This window comes from Gossypium hirsutum, chromosome D03 (genome assembly GCF_007990345.1).
Source record: "Gossypium hirsutum isolate 1008001.06 chromosome D03, Gossypium_hirsutum_v2.1, whole genome shotgun sequence".
Classification (NCBI taxonomy): domain Eukaryota; kingdom Viridiplantae; phylum Streptophyta; class Magnoliopsida; order Malvales; family Malvaceae; genus Gossypium; species Gossypium hirsutum.
This window is the reverse complement of record NC_053439.1, coordinates 13,119,281-13,139,450: the sequence shown is the minus strand read 5'-3', so window position 1 is coordinate 13,139,450 and position 20,170 is coordinate 13,119,281. Positions and strand designations below refer to the sequence as shown.

At 33.2% G+C, this 20,170-nt stretch overlaps 3 protein-coding genes across 7 annotated transcripts; 1 reads left to right on the top strand and 2 right to left on the bottom strand.

Annotated features, from left to right (window-relative positions):
• Nucleotides 1-7,150: 7,150 nt before the first annotated feature.
• Nucleotides 7,151-7,913, bottom strand: LOC107949859 (uncharacterized). The gene is made up of 2 exons (XM_016884631.2): nucleotides 7,442-7,913; nucleotides 7,151-7,392 (listed from the first exon to the last, which is right to left on the bottom strand). Exons 1-2 carry the CDS (start codon nucleotides 7,911-7,913, stop codon nucleotides 7,151-7,153), a joined length of 714 nt encoding a protein of 237 aa, XP_016740120.2.
• A 2,081-nt stretch (nucleotides 7,914-9,994) lies between these two features.
• On the top strand, nucleotides 9,995-16,690 carry LOC107949553 (probable plastidic glucose transporter 3). Of its 5 annotated transcripts, none has more exons than XM_016884245.2 (15): nucleotides 9,995-10,306; nucleotides 10,621-10,768; nucleotides 11,399-11,510; nucleotides 11,606-11,673; nucleotides 11,761-11,893; nucleotides 12,285-12,384; nucleotides 12,451-12,563; nucleotides 12,807-12,900; nucleotides 13,861-14,014; nucleotides 14,107-14,250; nucleotides 14,334-14,407; nucleotides 14,951-15,039; nucleotides 15,169-15,236; nucleotides 15,351-15,465; nucleotides 15,801-15,926. In XM_016884245.2, the coding sequence occupies exons 1-13, from the start codon at nucleotides 10,304-10,306 to the stop codon at nucleotides 15,179-15,181; spliced, it is 1,245 nt and encodes a 414-aa protein (XP_016739734.1). In that variant the 5' UTR covers nucleotides 9,995-10,303; the 3' UTR covers nucleotides 15,182-15,236; nucleotides 15,351-15,465; nucleotides 15,801-15,926. The 5 variants fall into 5 exon arrangements, with proteins under 5 accessions (XP_016739734.1, XP_016739733.1, XP_016739730.1 ...); XM_016884244.2 differs by lacking the exon at nucleotides 15,169-15,236 and adding an exon at nucleotides 16,207-16,690 and having other exon boundaries at nucleotides 9,999-10,306; nucleotides 14,107-14,151; nucleotides 15,801-16,037; XM_016884241.2 differs by lacking the exon at nucleotides 15,169-15,236 and adding an exon at nucleotides 16,207-16,690 and having other exon boundaries at nucleotides 9,999-10,306; nucleotides 15,801-16,037.
• A 586-nt stretch (nucleotides 16,691-17,276) lies between these two features.
• LOC107949858 (secreted RxLR effector protein 161-like) lies at nucleotides 17,277-17,651 on the bottom strand. Its single transcript, XM_016884630.1, has 2 exons — nucleotides 17,478-17,651; nucleotides 17,277-17,435 (listed from the first exon to the last, which is right to left on the bottom strand). Exons 1-2 carry the CDS (start codon nucleotides 17,649-17,651, stop codon nucleotides 17,277-17,279), a joined length of 333 nt encoding a protein of 110 aa, XP_016740119.1.
• Nucleotides 17,652-20,170: the final 2,519 nt, after the last annotated feature.

Here is a 20,170-nt window from a genome sequence, read left to right as displayed (position 1 = left end):
CTAACATTGAAAGTGTGTATGCTGCTACAAAAGATAGGAAATTAGGCGATGACCGCAACTGTACGGTTCAAATTGTAATATAGTTTGTTAGTACAACGAAGTACTGAGAGTACTCCGAAGATCGAACCCAAGGGATTGCAGCTTAGAGAAAAATGTTATTAAATCAATTACCCAAAATAATTCCTAATAAATTCGAGTAACAAATTAGTAGTATTAATTCTAAATTAGGATATTGATAATAAACTAATTAAATTTATACTAAACCTAAATCTACTCCTAGGTTAATGCATCAACTTCTCCTATTCCTTATTTCGACTAAGTGAGTTTATTTAGCCTAGATCCAATTGCTTTCCCTGATTAATTATTGATGTAGTGTTTTAAATAATTGGCTAGTAATTAACCTAGTAGGGCCTCTCGGTCTTCTACTAACCTAACCAATCAGCAAGAACTACTTATCTCTCGACGTCATAGTTCAGACTGAGATAGGTTAAATGATGCTCGGTAGACTATATCGATTTCGAGTTCATATCTACCTAAATGACTTCCTAGAGGTGTCAATCTTAGGTTTTAATTGCACTCAACTTGATCCAACCAATCCAAATTAAAATCTTTCAATCAATTAATTAGGTTAATACAGTTGACACTTGCAAAATATGTATAAAGCATAAATTAATTCTAATATTTACACAAACATTCAATTAACAATGTATAAAGAAAGAGATATAAATAATAGAATCAAGGAAAGATATGTTCAAGGATTTCATCAATGTAAAAGTGTGGTACCAAAACAATCTTCGATTGCGATCGTCTAACGTCGGAATAGGATATTTTGATTACGCGAATATAAAACAAAAACCTTAAAACTATGTATGTATAAATCTATCTGAAAAGCTCCCTAATGTGTTGTTCTGAGAGAGTATTTATAGATTACATGTATTATTACCTAATTAGGTCAAGTAAGGACAACTAAGCATGTTAATTTAGGTTGTATAGACAAAAACACCCTTGCTCATTAAGTTGACCTCGTCGTAGCTGTGTCGTGACACCTTCAAGCCTGTGTCATGACACAGAAGGTAGATTCCTTTGTTCTTGGTGTATTCAGGGCTGTGTCACGACACCCTCTGATGTGTATCGGAACATGGAAGTCAGAATGCTCATTAAGTAGTCGAGAAGGTGTGTTGTGACATCCCAACCTTGTGTTGCAACAACAGGAGTAATCAACTAACTCATTGGATTGAGTTAATGTCCAACACACTTAATCAACATATTAGTATTCCTTTAGGCTCAGATTGGCTTAGAAGGTCATAAAACACATAAAAATGCTCATTTTATTAACTAAGTCCTAAAAAGGGAAACTTAATAAAAACTATATTAATTTGCTATAAGACAAGCTCGTTAAGTATAAAATTGGGTCTAATTTACTACAACGAATTATGACGGATCAAAATCTCTCACATTTAATTCATTGCTTGTCCTCAAACATTTTATATATATAATTAAAAATAAACAAAAAAACAAATTAAAAAATTTGATTGCAAATAAAAATAAACAAAAAAAAACAATTTTTTTTACTTGGTTTCTCTCTTTAAACAAGCTAGTGAATACAAAAATGAATTAAAAGTGAATTTATATTACATAATTAAATTCGATTGATTTAATTTAAAGTAAATGAATAAAAAATTAAAATGGATATTAAATATGTATCAATTAATTTTTTTTTCATCACACCAGTTCAACTCGAATTTCAATTAAATAATTTTTTAAAATAATTTTATTTAAATTTAATTATAAAAATAAATAGATAATAATATAAAATTATATATCTTTTATGCTTATTGTAAATTATTAAAAATGAAATAATGGTACAAAAAAAATTTTATCAAATATTACACCATTATTTTTTAGCTAAAATGAGGCAAAATATTATATTTGTTTATTTTAATAAATGTCAATGGTAGACACATTGCATTCCTAATGAGAGACACGGATTCAAACTTTGGAGATGAAATTGTTAAAAGGGATAGCCACAAACCCCGAACATAGCCCGTAAAACAGATAAGATAATAAAAAACTAATATTTATTTTATGGGTTATTATTCGATAGATTGACATTGAAATTTTTCTGTTAAATAATGATGCGAAAAATGTCGGAAATTGTTTTTTTATAGGTAAACTATAAAAATGGTCACCCAATTATGCTTTCATTCTATTTTGGTCACTCAACTATTAATTTTTTGCGATTTAGTCACTAAACTTTTCAAAATTAAATATTTTAGTCACTCAGAGCTAATGTTGGTTTTTTTATTGGTCTAGCAACAAAATTAGCCCTCTAATGTTTACACATTCTATCAATTTGATCTTAAATATATATAAAAAAATTAACAAATTTAGCCCTCACTGTTTACAAAAATTATCATTTTAGTTCTAATTCTAAAAACAATAATAAATTTGGCTCTCGACATTTACAGAATCTAACAATTTAGTCCTAACTTTAAATTTTAAAAAAAATATTTTTAAAAAATCATTTTAACCTTTTATAATCCATGTGACATATTAAAATAAGAAAAGGAGTACCCTCTTTCAAGTCACTTGCAACAATTTTTTTTATTTAGGCTTCACACTAGACCAAACCAATTGATTTGGAACCTATCTAGAATAATTAGTTGCATTACTAGTCGAACATATTGTTATAAAATAAAGAGAGATGGAGAGAATAAAGAACAAAGAAAATATGAAAGCAATAGAGAATGTACTTTATTGATAAAAAGGGATTATTACAATGCTTCATCAAAGTTTCTATTTATAGCCATAAGAAGTATAAAAGAAGTAGAGATCAATTTCTAACAACTATTAGAATTTAAAGTACATCAAAACTTTATATTTATTATGATGGACATCCACTTAATAAGATATTCATAACACTCCCCCTTAGATGTCCATTGGTAGATAATGTGCCTCGTTAAAACCTTATTAGGAAAAACCCTATGGGATAAAAAATCTAATGAAGGAAAAAGAGTACACAATCTTTTATTACAAGCTGCCTCGTTAAACACCTTTACCAAAAAGACCCAATAGGACAAAACCTTGGTTAAAGAAAAAGATTACAACTTGTTTTTAGACTCCCCCTGATGGCAACATTACATTACATCTTTGAGTAGACACATTCCAATCTTATGTAGTAGCCTTTCAAATGTTGAAGTTGACAATGCCTTAGTAAAAAGATCTGCTAAATTCTCACTAGAACAAATTTGTTGAACATTTATATCACCTCTTTTCTTAAGATCATGGGTGAAGAATAATTTTGGTGAAATATGTTTCGTTTTGTCACCTTTGATATAACCACCCTTCAATTGAGCTATACATGCTACATTATCTTCATATAAGATAGTTGGCATCTTTTCCTGTTAAGGCAAATTACATATCTTCTGGATATGTTAGGTCAATAACCTTATCCAAACACACTCTCAACTTGCCTCATGCATTTCAATTATTCTTGCATGATTTGAGGAAGCAACACCTAATGTTTGCTTTGTTGAACGCCATGATCTGGCAGTACCCCCACATGTAAATAAATATCCTGTTTGAGATCAACCTTTATGTGGATCTGATAAGTATCCAGCACCAGCATAACTGACTAATAGGGATTTTGAATCATTTGAATAAAATAACCCCATATCAATAGTCCCTCTAAGATATCTAAATACATGTTTAATTCTATTCTAATCTCTACGTGTTGGAGAAAAATTAAATCTTGCTAACAAGTTTACAGCGAAAGCTATATCGGGTATTGTGTTGTTTGTGAGATACATCAATGCCCCTATGGCACTTAAATATGCTACTTCGAGACCAAGAAACTCTTCACCATCCTCGCAAGGACGAAATTTATCTTTATTCACATCTAACGATCGTACAACCATCGAAGTATTTAATGGGTATGTTTTATCCATGTAAAATTTATTTAATATATTTTCCGTATAAGTTGATTGATGAACATGAATTCCATCTTTTAAATGTTCGATCTGTAAGCCAATACAAAACTTTGTTTTACCAAGATCTTTCATCTTAAATTATTTTTTAAAATAATTTACTATATTTTGGAGCTCTTAAGGAGTTCCAATAATATTTAGATCATCAACATAAACAGCAATTATCACAAAATTTGATTCAAACCTTTTTATAAAGACATACGGACAAATTGGATCATTTTTGTAACCTTCTTTTAACAAGTATTCACTAAGACGATTGTACCACATGCGTCTAGATTGTTTTAATCCATATAAACTTTTCTTTAATTTGATCGAACAATTTTCCTGAGAAACTCTATATCCTTCTGGGATTTTAAATCCTTCAGAGATTTTCATATAAATTTCACTATCAAGTGTGCCATACAAATAGGTTTATGTGTCATACAAATAGGCTGTAACAACATCTATTGGATGCATGTCAAGTTTTTCACGTACTGCCAGACTAATAAGATATCTAAACATGATTGCATCCACTACAGGAGAATATGTCTCTTCATAATCAATGTTGGGACTTTACAAAAATCCTTGTGCTACAAGTCGTGCTTTATATCTTACGACTTTATTTTTTTCATTTTATTTTTACACAAATACCCATTTATATCCTACCGGCTTTACACCTTTAGGTGTTTGGACTACAGGTCCAAAAACCTCATGTTTAGAAAGTGAATTCAATTATGCTTGAATTGCATCTTTCCATTTTGGCCAATCTTTTTTATTTCTACATTCATCAATAGATTTAGGCTCATGATCATTATTTTCTTTTTCTACTTCAATATCAACATTATATGCAAAATTGTGTCGACAATTATATTTTTTCGGTTCCATCTTTTCCTGAAGTAACATAACTTATTGAGATCTCTTCGTTATCATCATTTTCAGGTACTTGAATCCCTTCTAGGGTTTTATGATTATAATTAGTTATATCTTTGGCCTCTTCTTGAGAACTTGTCTCCATAATATAATCACCTTGATTATTTACTCCTTTCCTTTTACGAGGACTTTTATCTTTGGAACCAACCGGTCTTCCACGCTTCATGTATGGATTACTTTCTTTTGCACTAATAGTTTGCCTTATTGGGATATCAATTCGTATTAGAGCATTTTCAGCTAGTATGTGAGATTTTGTAATTTTCTTTAGGTTAGTAAATGAATCTGGCAGTTGATTGGCGATGTTTTGCAAATGTATGATCCTTTGAACTTCTTGTTCACATTGACTTGTATGAGGATCTAATTGAGATAATGATGATCCATTCCATGTAATTTCTTTTGCCAGCTGTATTTTCTTTCCCCCTAATGTTAGGAATATTGTTTCATTGAAGTGACAATCAACAAATCGTGTAGTAAATAAATCTCTAATTAATGGTTCAACATACTTAATTATAGAAGGATATTCGTAACGAACATATATTCCTAACCTCTTCTGAGGACCTATCTTTGTTCGTTGTGGTTGAGCAATTAGAACATATACTGCACATCCAAAAATTCTAATATGGGAAATATTTGGCTCCTGACCAAAAACCAATTGCAGTAAGGAGTTTTTATTATAACTTGTTGGCTTGATGCTCATAAGTGTTGCTGCATACAAAATAGCACATGCCAAAGCTGTAATAGGGAGCTTTGTTCCCATAAGTAATGGCCTAACTATTAGTTGGAGGCATTTGATAAATGATTCAGCTAAACCATTTTGTGTGTGAACATAAGCTCCAATATGTTCAACTTTTATCTCAATTGACATGCAATAATCATTGAAAGCTTGAGATGTAAACTCATCAGCATTATCAAGACGGATAGTTTTTATTGCATAATTTGGAAATTCTGCTCCTAATCGAATTATTTGAGCAAGTAGTCTCGCAAACGTCAGGTTGCGAGTCGATAATAAACATACATGTGACAATCTACTAGATGCATCTATCAATACCATAAAATATCCAAATGGTCCACATGGTGGATGAATATGTCCACATATATCACCTTGAATATGTTCCAGAAATGCGGGAGATTCAATCCCAACTTTAGCTGGTGATGGTCTAATAATTAGTTTACCTTGAGAACAAGCATCACAAGAGAAATATTTGAATTCAAGAATCTTCTGGTTCTGTAGTGGGTGCCTAATTAAATTCTCAATTATTTTTCGCATCATAATAGATCCGGGACGGCCTAACCGGTCATGTCAAATAGCAAAAGTATGTGGTTCTACAAACTTTTGGTTTGTAGTAACGTGTGCCTCAATTGCAATAATATGTGCATAATATAAACCTGATAAAAAAGCAGGAAGTCTTTCCAAAACATATTTCTTTCCACAATCAACATTTGTAATATATAGATATTCAATATTTTTCTCATTCATAGTCTCAATATGATATCCATTAATATGAATATCTTTAAAACTCAATAAATTTCTTTAAGACTTAGTGGAAAATAAAGCATCATCAATGACAAATTTTATACTTTTAGGTAATAATATAGTTGCTCTCCCGGAGCCTTCAATAAGTTTTAAACTACGCGAGATTGTATTAATATGAGCATCACTTATTGCTAAATGAGAAAAATATTTTTTTTTCTCTTTGAGTATTACATGTGTTGCACCACTATCAGCAAGACATATGTCTCCACTGATTTTGGATCCAACAAAATTTTGTTGATCATTCATATTCTTCATAAAAATAAATAAAATGTAACATTAGAAACACTTCAAATATTTATTGCATATGTATAACTTGCAAAATATATAAATAAACATTTTTTAATCAAGAAAATAAACATATTTAAAATAACATAATAACACCAATTTATTATTTATGCAAGAAAATGAAACATACTTAAAAATAATATAAAATGCTAAAATAACACCAACTTTTCTAATGATCCTCAAAGAAACCAGTCACATCAAGGTGAGTTATATCATTAAGGCCATGAATTACATCACCCTCCTCTTTTGCCTCCATTTTATCATTTTTGGATATAAAATTTGTCTCAATATTATTTTTTTCCCTTTTAATAGATGCTTGATAAATTTTCACTAAATATTCAGGAGTACGATAGGTACGTGCCCAATGCCCCCTCATACCACATCGGTAACATAAATTCTCAATAACCTTTAAAGGATTATTTTGACCACCTCTTTCTTATCCTTCATTGTTATTCTTTTTTTGGTGGTCAGAAATACCACTATTATGAACACCATGATAGCAGTTACTAGTACGTCCTCGACCATGTCCCCCACTACGTCCACGACCACGATCACGACCTTTATATTTTTCATTTTCATATTTATTGTGTACTGCAACATTCACTTCAGAGAGTGGTGCAGTACCAGTGGGACGAATTCCATGATTTTTCACCAACAACTCATTATTTTGTTCAGCCACTAAAAGGCATGAAATCAATTCAGAATATATTTTTAAAACCTTTTTCACAGTATTTTTGCTGCAGGGGCACATTAGTAGCATGAAAGGTTGAAAATGTTTTCTCTAACAAATCCTTATCAGTTATGTTTTCTCTACATAATTTCAGTTGTGAACTAATTTTGAAAAGTTCTGAATTGTATTCACTTACAGTCTTAAAAATTTGCAACCGTAAGTGCATCCAATCATGACGAGCTTTAGGGAGGATCATCATTTTCTGGTGGTCAAATCTTTCGTTCAATTTTTTCCACAACTTAAGAGGGTCTTTCACAGTGAGATATTCTACTTTTAATCCTTCATGTAGATGATAACGGATGAAAATCATTGCTTTTGCCTTGTCTTGGTTAGATGCTTCTTCATTTGCTACTATAGTATTCCCTAGACCTTTAGCATCTAGGTGAATTTCAGCATCTAACACCCATGACAAATATTTTTTGCCTGAGATGTCTAGGGCAGCAAATTCTAGTTTGGCAAGATTTGACATTATAATCACTAAAAAAACTAAAAAAAATATTAGTAAAATAGTAGTAATCATATTATTTGTCAAATGTAATTATAATAATGTATTTAAGAAAAAAAATAAGAAATAATATAAAATAAATTGTGATATAAAATTTAGGATTACCTTAAGTCGATAGAGAAATTAAATTTGATTCCTCCCAAGAACTTTAAGAAAATCGCTACACAAGTTTGAACCCCTCTTTTTTCGTCAATTTTGGGTAGCCAAGCAACCAATTTGAATGCTAGGTTAGAAAAATAATGAAAGTAATTCAACGAGGGATTAGAAAAGGATAGAAAGCAATTGAGGTATGGGTTTCAAATTTTTTTGGGGGGTATCAAATGAAAAATAAGAACAATGTGGGTTTAGAAAAAATTTTGAGAATCGTACTGATAACGTGTTATAAAATAAAGAGAGATGGAGAGAATAAAGAACAAAGAAAAAAGAAAATATGAAAGCAATAGAGAAGATACTTTATTGATAAAAAAGGATAATTACAATACTTCATCAGAGTCTCTATTTATAGCCATAAGAAGTATAAAAAATAGAGATTTAATTCTAATAGCTATTAAAATTTAAAGTACATGAAAACTTTATCTTTATCATGATGGACATCCACTTAATAAGATATTCATAACACATATAACATTTTTAATGCCTTTTATATTCTTTTGGATTTTTTTTTTGTGTTTTATCCCAACTTTTTAGAGCTATTTTGCAAGTGACTTGAAAGAGGGTATTTTTTTCTTATTTTAATATTTTACATGGGTTAGCCATTTGGATAGCAAAAAAAAAAAAAACCTGAATCTGACCCAATAGAGTTGAGTTTTTTTATTGAAGTTGGGGGTCGGGGCGGGTGAGTTAATTTTTAAATATAGTATGGTTGAGGTCAAGTTTAGAATAAGACCGCTCACCCTCCTTAAGATATTTACAAAATTACCCTCTACACATATTTAATATTAATTAAATTAAAAATCCCCAAAATTATCACTACTAGTCTCATTCTACTAGCTCTGTACTAGTCCCCTTCCACCGTTGTAAGGTTATTTCCCTCATTTTCTATTTCTTAATTTAATAAGTTACTAAAGAAATCTTTGTTCCTTCTTTTTTCTTTTGTATTGTGGTCACAATATATGCGTGTAAATATACATTAGCACACAATTCTAGAGATAAATCATTAAGCAAATCTAATAATAATTGGTGCCAAAACCTTTCATTTTATTTTTTTAATTAAACACAATTTTACAAAAAAAACTAAAAAAAATTAAACTCAGGTCAGATCAGATCAGATCAGATCGGAGTTGGGTATACTATTAAATTTTGAGTTTGAGCTCGTAGCTGGTTAAATTTTTTAAAGTCGAGGTCGGGTTAGGGTCAAAGCATGACGGTAAAGCATAGAGTCAAGTCGGGGGCGAGCAAAAAACCATCGTGCCCCACCCCGTGCCATCACTAGTTAGCTGATGGGTTATAAACGGCTAAAATGATTTTTTTATAAAAAAACATTTTTAAAATTTTTAGAGTTATGACTAAATGGAAAAATTTTGTAAATATTGAGGGCTAAATTTACTGAATTCTTTAGAATTAGAACTAAAATGACAAATTTTGTAAACATTAAGAGTTAAATTTGTTGAATTTTTTATATTTAGGATCAAATTGATAGAATGGGTAAACATTAGCGAACTAATTTTATTACTAAACCAATAAAAAGGGGCCTACATCAGCTTAGAGTGATTAAAATATTTAATTTCGAAAATTTTATCTAATAAATCAAAAACATTACTAGTTGGGTGACCAAAATAAAATAAAATGTATAGTTGATTGGGTTTTGTATAGTTTATCAATAAAAAATAATTTTCAGCATCTTTCACATCATTACTTAAAGAGAAAATGGTAAGGGAGGGTCTAATTTTCAAGTTTTGAAATGTATAAGAGCTAATTTGTCATTTCTTCGGTAGAAGGGTTAAAATGTAATTTACCCCTAAATACAGGGGCTTCTCAGGTACTTTTACCACGGCTAGATTTGTGTCAAGGAAAGTTAACGATTACATCTACAATCAGTTTTGTCAAGTACAGTGCGACATTAGCGACTATCATCAGTGACCTTTCCCACCGCATTTTACACTCCTGTCCGTTCTTTGTCATTTCGCCATTTCTGATTTCTCTCTTTTACCTCCTCATTTGTCAAACCTCTTATCTTTAATGAATTCTGATTCCGCCACTTTCCATCTTCTCATTTTAAAGCTCTAATTATACACCTATATCTATATATATATATGTATATATATACGCTCATTTCTTCCTTATTCGACGTGTCGTTTATTTTTTTTTCTTTTTTCTTTTAATCTGTTTATTTCTTTCTATTGGTGAACCCGAAAATGGTGAGTTATTTAAAGTTTTGATCTTCCGTGCGAACGCTGCCGTTCCTCTGTTTCTCAAATAATTTACTATCTTTTTGATCTGTTAAGTTGTTTCTCTATTTCTTGATCCCACAGAAACGGCTACGATAGCTTTGTTTCTGTTGTTTAACGACTCCTATTTCTGATCTCCGTAATTTGCTTTGCTTTTCTTTTTTTATTGTTCTCTCTCAATGCAGTCGTTTTTGGCTTACATAATTACATGATGGAATAAAAAAAAATTGGAGTGATCTATTTGATTAGTTGATTTGTGATTGATCTTTGAATTTATTTCGCAGTTGATTTCCGAAAGTTCTGTATTTAGTCCCGGGGAGGAGGGTGTTTATAGTAACGTGGCAATGCGGGGACGACACGCCGATGCTTATTCCATGTATAAGCGTGGCACCAGAGATTATATCAATGCCTATGACAAAGAGCAAGGTTCAGGTTTTCTCCATTTTCCTTGATTCTTCATTTCTTTGTGATTTTTAAGTTGGTATTTTAAAAAGGGTTTATTTTTGGTAATCCCATGACTTTTGTTTCCAAGAGAAGGTTATGCCATGATTTTGTTTACGAGGCATGTAAGCAAATGTTTGTCTTTTGATATGGGGGCAGTAGGAAGCAAGTGGTTGTTTTAGTGATTAAGATAATAAAATGGTCATTATTGAAGAAACAATATATAACCTTTTAAAAAAATCCAAGTTGTATGGAGTTGGAAGCTTTGCTTTAGGTTTGTGTTATGGTTTTTTATGCTATGGGATTTTGTACTTGATCTCTTATCTGCATGCATTTTGCTCAGAATTTGGAAAAGTACTTAGTACTGACAGTTCGCTAATTCCTTATTTTTGCTTTTAGGTACGTTCACTGAGTGGAGTGATCAAAGATATTGGAAACCCCTTTATAACCTTTTAAAAAAATGCAAATTATATGAAGCTGAAAGCTTTGCTTTTGTTTTATGTTATGGTTTTTTATGCTATGGGATTGTGTATTTGATCTCTTATTTGCATGCATTTTGCTCCAAATTTGGAATAGTACTTAGTACTGACCGTTTGCTAATTCCATATGTGTGCTTTTAAGTACGTTCACTGAATGGAGTGAGTAAAGAGATTGGAAACCCTTCTTGGAAGCGATCATTCTTGTATATACTCGTGGCATCCTTAGCTTCCTTCTTATACGGTTACCATCTTGGGTTTGTTCCTTTTGAGATTTTCTTTTGTTCTTGGTTTTTCTTTTGTGGAATTTCTTGAGATAATGCATTCTTAATACTCGCTGTTGTTAATGCAGAGTAATTAATGAAACACTAGAAAGTATTTCAAATGATCTTCATTTTAATGGGAATACCATGGCTGAAGGTAGTATTGCAATGAATTTAGGTTTTAGTATTCGTGTCTTATTTGAGAAACTGCTCTATTAATATGTTGTATTTTGTTGTAATCAAGGTTTGGTTGTAAGCATATGTTTAGGGGGGGGCTTTCTTGGATCAACGTTCAGTGGTTTGATAGTGGATAGGGTTGGGTTTCGCAGGGCATTCCAGCTATGTGCTTTACCTATGATAATTGGGTCTTCAATGAGGTAATTGCTGTATTATTTAATTTACCTTAACTTTTAGGATTTTTTGAATGTGTCTCCAGTATAATTGAATGCTTTTATATGATAATGCCTTTGAAGGTTTATTCAGATTCTTTTTATTAGATTTTAGCTCATACTAGTATTCACAAGGCAAAAATTTCAGATTAACTGGTAAATTTACCTCTTAATTTCCATCACTTGCGTTTTGGGTCCTTGAGCCATTTATGAGAAATAACAAGCCCCAGCTACCTTTCTCTTTTAGTTCTCATATGCAAATTAAGTTATAAAGAGTACATTACAGGCTCTCCCTGGCATCATGCTTGCAGTCTTTTAAATTGATAATCTTAACAAAGTTCCTCAGTTTAGGTTCTTAGATCCAATAATGTTCTTGCAGTGCAACAGCAAAAAACCTTTCGGGTATGCTTTTAGGGAGGTTATTTGTTGGGACTGGAATGGGTCTTGGCCCAACGCTTGCAACTCTTTATGTGACAGAGGTATCTAAAAGATGGTTTCTTCTTTTCTTTCATATATTTGCAAATAGCAATTTGATCCATGCACAGGTTTCTCCTGCTTATGTAAGAGGCACATATGGAAGCTTCACTCAGATTGCAACAAGCCTAGGATTGATGAGTTCTCTGTTAATTGGATTCCCTGCTAAGGAAACTGAGGGTTGGTAAGAAATGCTGAGTGAATTAGTGGTAGCTTTGAAAATTATAATTAACATAAAGGTTGTTTTAATCTGTTGTTTATGGTTATATGAAGCAAACTTTACAACCACACTACCAGCGCCCCACCACAAGATGATTTGCTTGGTGTCACATTCTCTTCTTCAAAAAGAATTCATAATTGAACAACTTGGATTGTGCTTTTCTGAATCAGATTGATGACATATTTCTTAATTTGATGATGTACACAGGTGGCGCATATGTTTCTGGGTATCTGCTGTTCCTGCTGCTTTACTTGCTCTTTTTATGGAATTTTCTCCAGAGAGTCCCCATTGGCTTTTCAAGGTCATTTGCTGTCCTTTCATATTCAGTAATGAATAATTTTACACTCTCATTACATCTGAAGAATTCGTTGAGTGTCCTCTTGTCCTAATAAAAAAGTTAAATCCAGGTAGAAAGATTGAAATCTTATTAAAAGTTATGAAAATGAAAACGGAAGATCAAATTATGTTCACCTTTTATATTATTATATTCTCAGGAACTGTGAACAGTTAGCTTCTATCATTTGGACTTGGGTGTGAGTGTCAGATATAAGTATGTGCCTGATATGGGGATATTAAACTTTTTCTAAAACTGTCCTTGCATTAGGAGGATCCTTTGAGGGTTATAGAACTTAAAGAAAAATGAAGAATTTTAGCAATATAGGTTAGCTTGACATTTATTTTGTATTAGCACAATCACTTAAAATACTTATTTATTGCAGTTGCAGTTAGATTAAAGGATCTGAATATAAAGTCGTTGGGAAGTTAAGCATCTTTGTGAGAAAAATTTCAACTTGACAAAAAATCAATTTTAGTGGATGGATTTAGATATATATCAGATATTTAAGGTATTAGAAGCATCTAGATGTGCTCTAGGTGTTGAAATCGGACAACGGATACATTATATTGTTCTCTACAAACTCTCCTTAGGCTGAAATTTTAATATGCTATATCCTTATATCAGATATTTAAGAAAGATATTAGATCCATGATGTACTCTAGGTGTTGAGATCGGACAACAGATTCATTACATTGTTTTAAACAAACTCTTCTGAGGCTGAAATTTTTTTTAAATACACCATATCCTTATATCATCTCTTCTTAGAATGGGTGAATATCACCCTTTTCTTATAAAAACATACTTGTTTCTCCTTTATCTATTCAGCAGAAAAGAAAAAGGAATTTAAGCACTTTGATATTCTTTCTCTTTGTTTATCCTCAAATAGCTTTTTTTCGGTAGAAACTTATAACCTTTACAATTCAGGAAGGAAGAGCTGCTGATGCTGAAGCTGCATTTGAGAAACTTTTAGGAGGACCATATGTCAAAGGTGCAATGGCTGAATTGTCGAAGTCAGAGAGAGGGGGTGAAGCAGAAACAGTCAAATTGTCAGAGCTACTTTTTGGTCATCATCGTAAAGGTGAGCATGCTAATTATTTTCAGTAAGATTTTTATGTTGTCGTATCTATACTTACTTTCTAAATTGTTACTTTTTAACTTCTCCTTTTGCAGTTGTTTTCATTGGGTCTACTCTTTTTGCTTTACAACAGCTTTCTGGTATAAATTCTGTTTTCTTTTTCTCGTCAACCGTCTTTAAGAGTGCTGGTGTATCCTCACAGTCCGCAAACATATCTGTGGGGATTGCCAATTTCTTAGGTATAAATGGCTCAATTACCACGTATCCAACTTGTGCATCATGGTAGAGCATTTCTTTTATTTTGAGGTTTATATCAACTCAGGATCATTTGCTGCATTGCTTTTGATGGATAAACTGGGAAGGAAGGTACTTCTCATCGGAAGTTTCTCAGGCATGGTAAGGAACAAACTTTTACCAGTTTAATTGTTTGGCGCATGCTAGCAGCATATATATATGATATAAAGTTCCTAATATGGTTGTGTTGTAGCTGTCTATGGTTTTTATAATTTGGCATCTAATTGTGTAATCCCATAAGAGAAAGCATGCCAAGATTTGGTTGGACTTTCAAATTTGTGTCCATTTTGCAATTAAGAGTGAGTAGTTATTTTTCTGCAGCATTACTTATACCATAAAACTACCAATATTGTCTAATGCAGTTTGCTGTTACCGTTGTTGTTGCCTTGTGAGAGGCTAAGAACTACAAGGTTTGGAAATATAGGGGCAGTCATATGAAATTCCTAGAGGATATGCATATATTTGATTGTGATAATATTGTGGTGCAAGTTTTCTGTTTAATGTATTTTCAGGTTGTGCTAATGCTATGGTACATATTTTCCGACTGTTAGACTTGAACCTAGCAGTTTGTATTATTTGTAGTACAATGTTGACACTTCATGTTGACACTTCATATGATTTTTGCTTCATACTTTTATGTTTCAGGTAGTCGCAATGGGTCTTCAGGCAGCTTCAGCTAGCTCCTTAGTCTCTAGCAGCAATGAAGTTTATCTATCTGTTGGAGGCATGTTGTTGTAAGTTGTTAATCCTTTGATGATCAAACTTTTTTGGCATGGAAATAAGCTTCTTAAACACTTGAGTCTTAGTGTGACTTTGGTTATTTAAAATTTCCTCTTCATTCATAACAAGACAATGCATACCAGATTGAATGCATAACCAATTTTCCACCTGAGAAAAATGCATCTTTGGGGTCCCATAGACCTTGTTTGAGGTAACCTTTATTAGACTTTTACAAAGGGTATTCAAAGGAAACATCTACATTTAGTAGAGTTATTTTCTGGTGTGGCATTCTCTTAAAACAAGCTTTGATTATGTGAAAATGCAGGTTTGTCTTGGCCTTTTCTGTGGGTGCTGGACCAGTCCCTAGTCTCCTCCTATCAGAAATGTTTCCGGGCCGGATAAGGGCGAAGGCAATGTCAGTTTGCTTGGCTAGTCATTGGGTAACCAGCTATAACTCTTCTTCCTCTTATTGGAAACTGTTGCTAGACACGGGATTTACTTCTTTGCTTGTTTAGCTACAAGTTAATCATGTTAAATTCCCGGAATAGATTTTTATGTTAAATTGATTGTTTTCCTGAAAAGAAATCATGTTACTCGTACTTCAAAGCATTATATCAAATCTTGAGGTCCCATTGGATATTTCATAATTCTCCTGGTATAGACAAGCTTTTGTGATAAGGGTCTTGGGTGTTCTTTCCTTGATCTTGACTCTTAAATGCGGAAACAAGTCCGCAGTGAGAATTATTTCACCTTTGGCTTTGATCTTTTTTAACAGGTGGTAAATTTCTTTGTGGGTCTGTTGTTTTTGCGGTTACTGGAACAGATAGGACCATTAGTCCTGAATACAATTTTCGCCACCTTCTGTTTGGTGGCAGTAATTTTTGTGAAGAGAAACGTGTTGGAAACTAAAGGAAAATCACTTCAAGAGATCGAAATCGCCCTTCTTCCACCAGAGTAGAGGTTTATCAGTTTCATCTAATTCTCTGAACCATTGTGAACATAGCATATTAAGGTAAATGTGTACCTAACTGAACTCTAGTTTAAATTAGTTAGCCAGGTATAGTTTTTGGACCCAAAGCCCTTTTTTTAGTTATGGCTTGTGTTGTCTAGTTGCCTACTTTAGGTTTGGAGAAGAAATTCGGAAATGAAAAAAATCACTAAAACATATTGTTATTTTGCAGAGTTGCTAAGCATTTAAGCAGTTCCATTCACCCATGTCTCTTTCACTGAATCATGTCTGAAACCAATATGAAGATACAAACTCCGGTAAATGATGTTGTAGATGGAGTAATGGGAAGAAAACAATGCATGAATCAGGTGCTTACTCTGCAAGGCTCATAATGTGTATTCTAAGAATGTTTTCTTATTGTAGTTTTTTTCTTGCTAACTGGACATTTCCTGATGGAATTATTAATGTGGTATTATACATATAAAATGGCTTATACTGTTTTTGAGCTTCAACATAAGTAAATCCATGATTGATCCTCACTTTTGAGTTGGGCACTCCGATGCTTTGTTTGTCAGTAATAGTGAAGGATCACAGTCATAGTCGGTTAAGAAAAGTTAGTTAGCCGAGTCAGTGAGCTGAAATTGTTGTAACTGATATAACGAATGTAACGTTTACATAAGTTCTTTGATATAATTTTCTTGCATTTTGTTGAGTTATATCAACATCCAAAGATCAAAAACAATAAAATTTGTGTTTGAAGATGAAAAACAAAAGCAAAACAGACGTTGGTTGAGAGAAAAATTAACAACTCTCATTACTTCAATAAGCAATATTACAATGTACATAAGTAGCTTCTTTACATTGGAAGAAAACAAAACATTGCTTGTGCTAGTATCCAAGCTGTAAAATCAACTTAATGATAACCTAAGAGGCTACTAAATCAGCCAAGTACATGACTAATCCTTAGCAAAACAAGAATTACAATCAAACCAAATATAAGTCACATGTTACAAAAAGTTTTAACAACCAAAATACACCTTAGACATTTGCTTGTTGCTGTATTGTTGCCAACTTTCAACACTCCTCCTTGACTGCAAAGCAGTAGACTCCAATTCTTTTCCTCAAGTACTCAAACATTGCATTAGCTAGAGGCTTGGTTAGAATGTCTGCAAGCTGAACCTCCGAACTGCAATGACTCAAATTTATTTCTTTTGATAGTTCTACCTCCCTTACAAAGTGATACTTGCCATCAAACACAGGATTTTTGGCAATAGCAATAGCTGACTGGTTGTCCACTTTGATCTATGTTGCTTCCTCTTGATCAGCATTCAAGTCACTCAAAAGTTTTCTAAGCCAAATGGGTTGTTTAACAACAGTAGCAGCTGCAATATACTCTGCCTCTGTAGTGGATTGAGCTACTGTTTGTTGTTTTTTCAGAACTCCAACAAAACACCCATGAACCTAAAGTGAAAAAATAGCCCATGTGCTCTTCATGCCATCAACTGAGCCTGCCCAGTCACTATTTGAATAGCCAACTAGTTTCAGCTCCTCAGCCTTCACAAAGTTCACCCCATAGTTTAAGGTCCCTTTAACATATCTTAACACTCTTTTAGCAGCCTTGAAATGAGCCACATTGCAGCAATGCATGAACCTTGATAGAAGGCTGACTGCATACATGATGTCTGGCCTTGTTGCTATCAAATAAAGCAGGCAACCTACAAAGCTTTTGTAGCCCTTCTCATCCACTCATTCATGGTCACTATTGCTGGAGAGTTTTTCTCCTTGTGCCACATGAGTACTAGCAGGTTTGTTGTTTTTCATGCAAAACTTGCTTAAAATATTTAGAGCAAAAGCTCGTTGGCTTATGAAGATGCCATGCTCATTCTGATTTACTTTCATGTCAAGAAAGTAGGTCATTAAACCTAGATCAGTCATCTCAAAAATATCTTGCATATGTTTCTTGAATTCTTCAATCAATTCATTCCTTTAACCAGTAACTAGTAAATCATCCACATACAATGACACAATCAGGAAGGTTTCTTTCTCAAATTTCTTCACAGAGAATGTAGGCTCACTAATGCTCTTTTCAAACCCCAGCTTTGACAAGTAAGCATCAAATTTGTCATACCAGGCCCTTGGAGCCTGTTTTAGACCATACAAAGCCTTCTTGAGCTTGTAAACTTTGTAATCTTCACCAAGAACCTTAAATCCTTTTGGCTGCTCAACAAAGATCTCTTCTTTGAGAAATCCATTCAAGAAAGTGGATTTGACATCCAGCTGGTGCACTTTCCACAGCTTTTGAGCAGCTAAGGCAAACAACAGCCTTATGGTGTCCAACTTTGCAATTGGTGCAAAGGTTTCAGAAAAATCAATGCTATACTATTGACTATATCCCTTCACAACTAGCCTCGCTTTGTGTTTGTTCAGTGACCCATCTATATTATGCTTGGTCCTGAACACCCATTTCACACTAATAATTTTTCTGTGTGCTGGCCTGTCAACCAGCTCCAATGTATCATTCTTGTGAATCATTTCCATTTCTGCTTCCATTGCTTCTTTACAGCAGCCCTCCTTTGCAGCCTCATCAAAGTTGGAAGGCTCAACAATGGTCATATCACATCTTTCATAGTTGTCCTTGCTAGTCCTTGTACCTTTGACAGGTACATCATCATATCCTTCCTCAATTTCAGTTTTATTCTCAACATGCTACAAATCAAAATCCTGCTGGTCTTGCTTAAATAAACTTTCATTTCTTCCATTCCATTTCCAACAACTGCCTTCATTGAACTTCACACCTCTACTCACAACAATCCTTTTAGTGGATGGATCAAAGACCCTATACCCTTTTCTTTATGTTGCTGTAGCCAACGAAAACTCCAGGAATGGACCTTTTTTCCAACTTGGTTCTCTTTTCAGCTGGTACGAGTGTGTAACATAAATAGCCAACCACTTTCAAGTGTGAGACAGTATGCTTGGGTCCAAACCAAGCTTTAAATGGTGTTTGGCTTTTGACTGTATTTGTTGGCAGTCTATTGAGTAAATACACTGAGGTATTTACTACCTCAGCCCAAAAAATGTTAGGCATTTTCCCTTTAAACAACAAATACCTGGCCATATCAAGAATAGTTCTGTTCTTTCTCTCACAAACATCACTCTGCTGTGGTGTGTAGATGGTGGTTAACTGATGCTAAATTCCAACTTCATCACAAATCTTCTGAAACTTTTGAGACACATATTCAGTCTCATTGTCTGACCTTAATACCTTCAGCTTACAACCTGCTTGATTCTCAGCTAAGGCCTTAAACTTGCAAAAGAAATCAGCCACTTTTGACTTCTGTTTCAAAAAATTCACCCAATAGAATCTGGTGCAATCATCAATGAGCAACACAAAATACCTACTGCCATTTAAAGAGGAGGTCTTTATAGGTCCACAAATATCAGTATGGACTAGTTGGAGCCTCTCTTGAGCTCTCCAAGCTTTATTAACTAGAAAAGGCAGTCTGATTTGCTTGCCAAGCTGACAGACCTCATAAACTTCATTTTAGGCTCAATTCTGGACATGTCTTCAACTAGACTCATCTTATGCAGCAAACCAAGTGACTTGTAGTTGACATGCCCCAACCTTTTGTGTCATAAACATGATTCATCAGTCAGAGTAGTGTAAGCCTTTACTTTTAACTGATTTACATATAAAATGAAGGATTTTTCATGCATAGCTACTATCACAAGCTCTTGACCAAAAAGATCCTTAATCACACAAGTTTTTCTTTCAAAGATAAGGGAGTAATCCTTCTCTAACAACTAACCAACACTAAGTAAATTCTGGTCAATATCAGGTAAAAAAAGAACTTCTGAAATTGTTTTGTTAATTGATTGAGTGCAGATCATAGCTTTTCCCATTCCCAATTCTGACCTTGGACACAAAGCTGGTATCTAGTTCCCTAAACATGCCTTCATCAAATGCCATGTGATGAGTATAGCCATTGTCAATCAACTAATTCTTTCTGACCTTACTCGAACTTGCAAAACAGGAAGCAATAAAAACATGCTCCTCCTAAGCTTGAACATCCTCAGCAGCTTGAGCTTGATTCTACTGCTGTGGTTGTGTTTTTGCCTTGTTTTTACAGACTTTTTCCATGTGACCAAGTTGCTTGCAACTTCTACACTGAATGTCAGGCCTAAACCAGTAGTACTTT

Bases quoted from the DNA above. Each gene is read 5' to 3' on its own strand.
- LOC107949553 (XM_016884241.2), top strand. The intron at 11,674-11,760 runs GTAGTATTGCAA...GTTGTAATCAAG, and splicing joins TGGGAATACCATGGCTGAAG to GTTTGGTTGTAAGCATATGT. The intron at 11,894-12,284 runs GTAATTGCTGTA...ATGTTCTTGCAG, and splicing joins ATAATTGGGTCTTCAATGAG to TGCAACAGCAAAAAACCTTT.
- LOC107949859 (XM_016884631.2), bottom strand. From the start codon at position 7,913: ATGTCAAATCTTGCCAAACTAGAATTTGCTGCCCTAGACATCTCAGGC. The intron at 7,393-7,441 runs GTGAAAAAGGTT...CATGCCTTTTAG, and splicing joins GCCCCTGCAGCAAAAATACT to TGGCTGAACAAAATAATGAG.
- LOC107949858 (XM_016884630.1), bottom strand. From the start codon at position 17,651: ATGTATGCAGTCAGCCTTCTATCAAGGTTCATGCATTGCTGCAATGTG. The intron at 17,436-17,477 runs GTTGATGGCATG...TTTTCACTTTAG, and splicing joins ATAGTGACTGGGCAGGCTCA to GTTCATGGGTGTTTTGTTGG.